Source organism: Ursus americanus, chromosome 22, assembly GCF_024610735.1.
Source record: "Ursus americanus isolate L20-20 chromosome 22, mUrsAme1.1.p, whole genome shotgun sequence".
Lineage (NCBI taxonomy): Eukaryota > Metazoa > Chordata > Mammalia > Carnivora > Ursidae > Ursus > Ursus americanus.
Window position 1 is genome coordinate 20347247 of NC_142148.1, and position 7530 is coordinate 20354776.

The 7530-nt window shown below is 61.4% G+C and overlaps 1 protein-coding gene across 1 annotated transcript; it reads right to left on the reverse strand.

Moving 5' to 3' along the window:
- Positions 1-2054: 2054 nt before the first annotated feature.
- Positions 2055-6588, reverse strand: SLC32A1 (solute carrier family 32 member 1). The gene is made up of 2 exons (XM_045804501.2): positions 6159-6588; positions 2055-3960 (listed from the first exon to the last, which is right to left on the reverse strand). The coding sequence occupies exons 1-2, from the start codon at positions 6549-6551 to the stop codon at positions 2773-2775; spliced, it is 1581 nt and encodes a 526-aa protein (XP_045660457.1). The 5' UTR covers positions 6552-6588; the 3' UTR covers positions 2055-2772.
- Between the last annotated feature and the right edge of the window lie 942 nt (positions 6589-7530).

Consider the following 7530-nt stretch of genomic DNA (forward strand, 5'->3'; position numbering starts at 1 on the left):
TGGTGAGCCAGGTACAGCAAAGCCGGCTGCCGTGGATGCCGGAGGGGACCACTTATCAGTACCCGCGCTAAGAACTGCTGGGTACTGAAGGGCACCCTGGGGGAGGGGGCGGAGGTGGATTCTCCCCACCCCCTCCTCAATTGAAGATTCATTAGGCCAGGCCTAAGGGCTCCCTCGGACTCAGAAAGTGCCCTCCCCGCAGACCCAAAGCACAACTAGAGTGCTTCCTCTCAACTTCTACCCACGCACTTTGGTGTGTTGGGGGCAGGTATGCAGAGATGGGTCCCAGCTACCTGCTCCCTATCCCCCCCCCCACCCCCGCAGCCTGAATGTGAGTCTGGAATGGATGTACTACAAGGGTGCGTGTAGAAGGCTGGCTCCCCTGCCCCGTCACCCTCAGGACCTCAGGACCTCAGGGCTGACCAGGGCTCCTGCGAGCTGAGCACAAAGCTCGGAGCGGAACACGGGGGAGTGGATCTAGGCAAGTCCATGGAGGTGGCAGCCACTGCGTTCAGAACCTGCCTGCTGTCTCATTTGTCCTTCTAAAGACGGGAGGATGGAGCTGGTGCATGTGATGCTCCGACTTTCCCTTTCACTGCAGCAGTCTGGGCTTTTTCTGAAGACTACAGACTGCCATGAGACTCAGAGCACATCCCAGGGTCGGTGGACCAGCGCACCGGCCCAGGAGAAGTGGCAGGCAGGGCAGGGGGGAGGGTCAGCTTCCAGGCCTGGGAGACATCGGAAAGCCTAGGGAAGCTGGAAACTGAGGATCCTCTGGGCAGCTCTGGATCCTGGACACGAAACAATTGCGGCAAAGGGGTATTAGGCGGCTGACAGCTGGACATCTCAAATGGCCCGTTTAAATCGTCAGAACCTGGGGCAGCAGAGGGGACCGGATCTTATCTCTCTTCTGCTCAATGGCTGCAGAACCAAAGTGGTGAGAGGTCACCTCTGTCGCAGGCACACCCACACGGATGCTTTGGGCACGCGAGCACACACACACACACACACACACACAGGCACACACATTCATCTAGGCTCTCACAAGACACAGATGTAGCCTTCCCCCCACCTCACACGCAGATCTTTATACCTCCTACACATGCGCTAGAGGCACCCACAGCCATTGCGGAGGGTAGGGAGAATGGACATTGTTCTTAGGCATTTTCGCAGTTCTTCCTCGTGCACAGATCACATCTAGAGAAATCGCTCCAAACTAGTCCTCTGCCTTGGTGGCAGAGACCAGAAACCTCCCGCATGGCTTCTCTCGCAGTGAGGACCCTAGGAATGGCCCAGCCTTCCCACATTCCTGGACCCCATCTTTTAAGTCTGACTATGACCCTCTCCAAAGGGTCTGGAACGGGCGCCCTGAGGGGGATCCGCACCAAAAAAGGACTGGATCCTCTAGGTAATTGAAAATAAAAAATCTCAAACAGGCTGCTCAAGAAGAGGGAGATTGGGACCCAGATAGCTTGGGCTGTTGATTCTAAACAGCCAGCTTTCTTCACTTTGGCCATGTAAACCTCAGCTTGGACTTGAGTGGGGTTCTCCTGGGTGAGAGATACCTGGGAGGCCTGGTTGGCCCCTGGACTGGGGAGCCTGGGGAGATACAAATCTGCTGCTGATTTCCTTTGTAGTTCTCTTCACAGTCCACAGCCAAGTGTGGATTTCTGCATGCCCTTGTTTATTGTCTCCCCACCACCCAGGATTGAAGGTTGAGAGAGTGCCCGGAATTCTCAGATGGATCCAACACCCAGGAAGGATTCAGAACAAATCTTGTCCTGGTGGCTATAGGGCCGAGGCTATGATGAAACTGCTGGGAGTACAGTCTGCTCCTTCCCTTGCCTCCTGCAAACACCTAGAGAGCGTCCTCTTACTGCAAACCATCCTCCTCACTCCCCAGGGCTCTCCCAGGACCCTTTACCTCCAGGTGCTCCTCCACCTACACCTGCCTCACCAGGCCTGGCCAGAGCCGGTTCCCCTGCGGTCCATCGCTTTGGGATCCCCCCACCCCCGCGCAAAAACGCAGAACTCACAGGAGGCGCGGGCCCCTTTGTTTCTTCTTTATTTGCGGATATAATTATGTACCGCACTCTAAATTAGAGATAGATTTTTTTTCTGATATACATTTCATCTTATTCACCACGAGCACACCACACGCACAGTAGAACAGTTCCACAACCTGATAAATTGCACAAGATGAGTTTGGATTCCTGAAAACTGGCAGGCAAGCCGGCCCTGCCTCGGCTTCTTGTCTCCCCGCTTCGCCGAAGGAAATCGCCCACCCGAAACGGATTTCCCGGCAAGCCTTTCCCTCTGCAGGGTTGAAATGTCTCTGGAATGGGAAGCGCTCTTGCTGAAAATGGCTGGACGCCGCAGATTCCGAGCACTGGATGGCTGTGAAATGTCCCCCCAAGGTCAAGTTTCTGCGCCTGCGAGCTGTGCCCCCCTCCCTCCCTTCCCACCCGCCTCGGTGACAGGGACCAAAGGGTTGGGGTCCCTCCGGGAAGGACAGAGAGCCCGGCCCACAAATTCGCCCCCGCCTCCCCAGACACTAGGGTGTTGTGGAAAAGAAAGGACAACAGAAACGCAGACGCGATGGGTTGTGGATTCCTATCCCCTCCCACCCCACCCCCCATCCCCGATAATCAGAAACTAGGAACCAGAGATGTTTAAAGCTTGGCTTCCCAAGCGCGACGGCAGGGCGCACAGGGCTGGTGGGGGTGGGTGGGGAGGGTGGGAAGAGCGCGGGAGACCCGGAGCCCTGGCTCCCTAGTCCTCCGCGTTGGTTCGGTAGGCCTCGATGAGGCCCTCCAGCGAGTGCACGAAGCCGGACACACTGCAGATGCCCCCGATGACGAAGATGGCGACGTCGAAGAAGACTTGGTGCCACAGCAGCTTGCGCCAGAGCAGACGCAGGTGGAAGAGGCTGGGCAGCAGGAAGCAGAGGCCGGCGCCCGTGAGGCTGCCGGTGAGGCCCATGAGCAGCGCGAAGTGCGGCACGTAGATGGCCATGAGCAGCGTGAAGACGACGAGCGCGCAGCGCAGCGTCAGGCCCCACGATTTGAGGCGCCCGTCGCCGCCGTAGCAGGCGGGGAAGAAGGCGCGGCTGCCTTCCTGGAAGAGCGACTTCTCCAGCACCTCGACAGCAGCGAAGAAGGGCAGCGGGTAGGACAACAGCGCTTTGGCCACCAGGAAGATGTTTACCACGGCACGGATGGAACCAGGCAGGTTATCCGTGATGACCTCCTTGGTCTCGTCGGCCCAGGTGAGGTAGGCGACCAGCGCGAAGAGGCCTTTGAGCACGCAGGCTGCGATGTGCGTCCAGTTCATCATGCAGTGGAACTCGCTGGGCTGCTGCATGTTGCCCTCCAGCGAAGGCAGGAAGATCTGGGACGTGTAGCTGAACACGATGATGCCAATGGAGATGGGGAACTTCTTGACATCGATATAGAACTTGACCTTCTCCCAGGCCCAGTCGCGTGCCCGCGAGAGGCAGTAGGCGATGACCAGGATGTTGATGACGAAGTGAGCCAAAGTGCACAGCAGGCTGAACTTGGACACCGCCTTGAGGTTCTTAAGGAAGGCGCAGGGCAGCAGCACGGCGGTGGCGATAATGGACCAGGACTTCTGCGACACGGGCAGCCCTGGGAAGCTGTTGTACATGAGGTTGCCGCTGACCACCACGTACAGGATGCAAGTCATCACCAGCTCGATGATCTGCGCTACGTTCACCACGCGGCCTCCCAGCGTGGGGAAGCGCGGAGCGCAGCACGCGTTGGCTATGGCTACATACGAGTCCCGCACCCGCACCACCTCGCCGTCCTCGTTCTCCTCGTACAGGCAGGCGATGAGGATCTTGCCGGTGTAGCAGCACACCACGGCGGCGAAGATGATGAGAAACAACCCCAGGTAGCCGCCGTGCAGGATGGCGTAGGGCAGGCCCAGCACGAACATGCCCTGCGGAGCGGAAAGGTAACCAGACCCGGGCGCTCAGCGGCCGCTGCCTTGCCAGAGGGGACCTAGGGGCGTGGCTTAAGGCTGTAGCCGCAAGGGGGCGCTAAGTGGAGTGAGAACGGGGCTTAAGCCACCGCGAGTAGAGGTTAAGAGTAGGCTGGAATGGGGGTGCACCGAGGCCTAATGGGGGAAGCCCGGGCGTCTAGTCAGAGATGGAGAGGGAGGTGTTCAAGGCCGCAACTGAGAGGGAAAGGTGCGCCTACGGCTGGGAGGTGCGGAGGAGGCTGAGTGTGGGGTCAAGCCACAAGGAGGGAATGGTGTATGGAGAAGGGGCTGGAGGGGTCGTGGATAGAAAAGGGCACTGAGAAAGGTAGAGAGCTGAGCCTGAGCCATTAGGAAAAGGGGGCACAGGATTTAAGGTGGGGCTGGAATGGGGTACAAGGAAGCTAATGAGGGTCTATGGCCGACTGGAGAAGGGAACGCGAAAGCGGCAGTGGGAGGGCAAAGAGCTAAGGTAGGTCAGAAGAGGGGCTGAGGGTGTGCGAACGCGAAGCAAAGGGAAGCAAGAACGGCGGGAATGTGAGGATGCTCGCAAAGGCTTTGGGAAGTTGAGGCCAAAGGCGCGCGGAGTGGGAGTCCTAGGGCAAGGCCTCAGTAGGGTGGGAGAAACTGGGGCGGGCCTAAGGAAGGGGCTGCGAGTGGTAGACGCAAGCAGGATAAGGGGCCTCCGGGGAGAGCGCGAGCGGGTGAGAATCTAAATCAAGGAGGAGTCAAGCGGCGGACTCAGGCGAGCGGACCGTGGAACGAGGGTTCAGAATCTACAAAGGGAAGAAAAGCTAACGAAATCCGGGGTTTCCGCGGCTTCCAGGCCTCCAGGCTCCCTCTCTGGCCTCCCTCCGGGCTTACGGAACGGGGCCTTCAAAGACACCCCTGGCGAAGGTGCGGGTGGCAGTGAGGCGGTCGCAGTCCCTTGCCCGTGTTTCTGCACGGCCGCCTCGCAAGGCCCGGGAGCGGGAGGCGCCTTGGGTCGGACCACTTAGTGCGCAGGGTCCTGCGAAGCCTGAGTCCCCGAAGCAACCCCGCCGCGTCCTTCCGCTCCCGGGAGATCCATGTTGTGCGCCCCAACGACCGTGCGCTCCGGGACAGCAGGGAGACCAAGCCACAGGGCCCGAGGGCTCCTTGGGCTGAGGCCTCCTTCTCCCCTCAAGCCACGGCCTGCCCGCCTTCGCCAGCTCCTGGGGTCGTTGTGCAGACTCCAAACCCGCTCCCGGCGGAGTCCGGCGCCGCCTGGTGGGGAGTGGGGCGTTGCCAGTAGGGTGAAGGGGTGGCAGGCCTGGAGACCAGAGGCTGTTCAGAGAATCTGCGGGCGGCTTCTCCAGGGTCACACGCGGAGAAGCTGGTGGCCTCTTTGCGGCGTAGCCGGGATTTCGGGCGAAAGGGGTGAGTCTATGCACTGGGAGCACTGAGGTACCACAGACTAATTGTGTTTGTGTGGGCACATCACGTATGTGCTTACGTTTGTGTGCACCGAAGAGGGCTGCACCTGAGAAAGTGGGCTGGGTGTGTTCGCATGAATCTGTGCTTGCGTGCCTGTGTATGTCCAAACAGGTTCGTGTGTGTGGTATGTACAGGTACGTGATTGTGTGGGGGTGTATGAAGGTGCATTTGAGGATAATCCTGTGGTCTATATATAGATGCATGCCGTGTGCACCTGTGCCCGCGTTTTTTCGTGCGGGAGGGGGGATGTGAGCAAGTGTGTCTGTGCCTGTGTCTGGGGAGGAGACTCCCAGCTCAGCAATCTCCCTCTCTCCTTTCCTCCTGAACATGCAGCTGTGAATCCATTCCGGACTCCCAGGCGACACCGTTCCCTCCAATCCTGATTTTCTTTCTCCCGCTCCCCTCCTCCCGTTTCCCTCCCGTTTGCAGGGTCTCGGGGCAAGTGCCTCAGACCAAACCTCAGCCTAGCAGTCCCGCGCCTGGGGCCGCTGGAGGGAGTGCGGATCCGGGTGGGAGACACAGCTTGCAGGGTTGTAGATCCCCCCCGCAGGGCTGGGAGGGAGGGGGCAAGGTGAGATCTTGGGTGAGGGAGGGGCTCTCTCGGCTGAGAGCGCCCGGAGACTCGCACGCGGGCAGAGCCCGGTGCTCCGGAGCTAGAGGAGGTGGAGGGCGGGGGCAAGCAGAGCAGGGAATCCCGCGCTCACCTGGATAGCGTTGGTCACGTTCCAGCCCGCCTCCCACGCGGTGATCTTGGGTTTGTCGTGGCCCCCGAATTCGCCACCAGCCCCCACATTCTGGTCTTTGGAGCCCGAGGGTGGCAGGGGCGCGCCACCGCCGCGCTGGTAATGGATGTCTCCCTCGACGGGCGGTTCGGCGCCCTCGTCCCCGCAGGGCTCACCCTCGGTTTTCAGGATGTCCATCTGCAGGCCCTGACGGTGCTCAAAGTCGAGGTCGTCGCAATGAGCAAAACCCACCGCTTCCTCGTCGGTGGCCGCCTGAAAACCCATCCTGGCGAACATGCCGCTCACCTTGGCCTGGGACTTGTTGGACACGGATGTGGCCACGTTGGACAGCTTGCTGCGGAGAAGGGTGGCCATGGCGGCGGCGGGGTCCGTGGAAAGGACAGAAGGGGCTGGGGACGCGGGGGACGCGCGGCAAGGCGGCGAGGGCCAGGGGGGCGCGAGGCCGCTATCTTCGCTCGCTTTCCCCGCAGCGCCCCAGGGCGCTCTGGCTCATGACCCCCTCGGCTGGCGTTTGAGGCTCGCTCGGAGCCCACCCTGCGGGCAGCGGGGCTGGCGGGCAGCGGGGCTGGCGGAGCGGCGGTGGCGAGTGCACTGCGGAGCTGCCGCGGGGCGCGCGCTGGGCTGCGGAGGGCGGCGGCGGCGGCGGCGTCAGAGCTGCTACGCGAGGCTGGTGCGGCGCCCCCACCCGTGCGCAGCCCAATGCGCTCCCGCCCCTCGGAATCAGGCGGGGGGCGGGCGTTGGGGAAGGGGAAACACCCGAAGGCGGGGGGTGGGGGGAGGAGGGGAGCCAGAAGAGACAAGGGGCGCGAAGGGACGCCGGGGAATTGAGATGGGGGCCGGCGAAGGGCGCCCGCGGGATGGCAAGGAGAGAGAGCGCACACGGAGGGGGCTCGGAGGGCAAAGTGGGGGCTGGAGTGCTGCATTTCTGGGGGAGGTGCTAAGCTCGGATCCTAGCCCTTCCCACCTCGCCGCCGCAGGGAGGGAGGGGGCCGGGACGTGCTGATTCTCGCGGTCCCGCGGCCGCGACTACCGCCTCCAGAGTCCGGGAGCCTTTCGGTCCCAGAGCCTCTGGCCAAGGACTGGTCTGGACGTCCAGAAAGGCAGCAGGACAGTTACCTGTCTCAGGCGGCGCGGGCCGTCTGGGCGTCGATCTTTACCCATCACTCACACTGAGACCTGGCCGCAAGCCCCCCTAGGAGGCAGAAGTGTCGGTTCTGGACCGCTCTCAAGAATGCTCAGCCTGGCCTCGGTCACTGGGCTGTCTCAGCCCGTCCAGGGACGCCGCGATGGAAGCGATTCTGCGGTTCGCTCGCCACTGACCGCTCTCCAAATG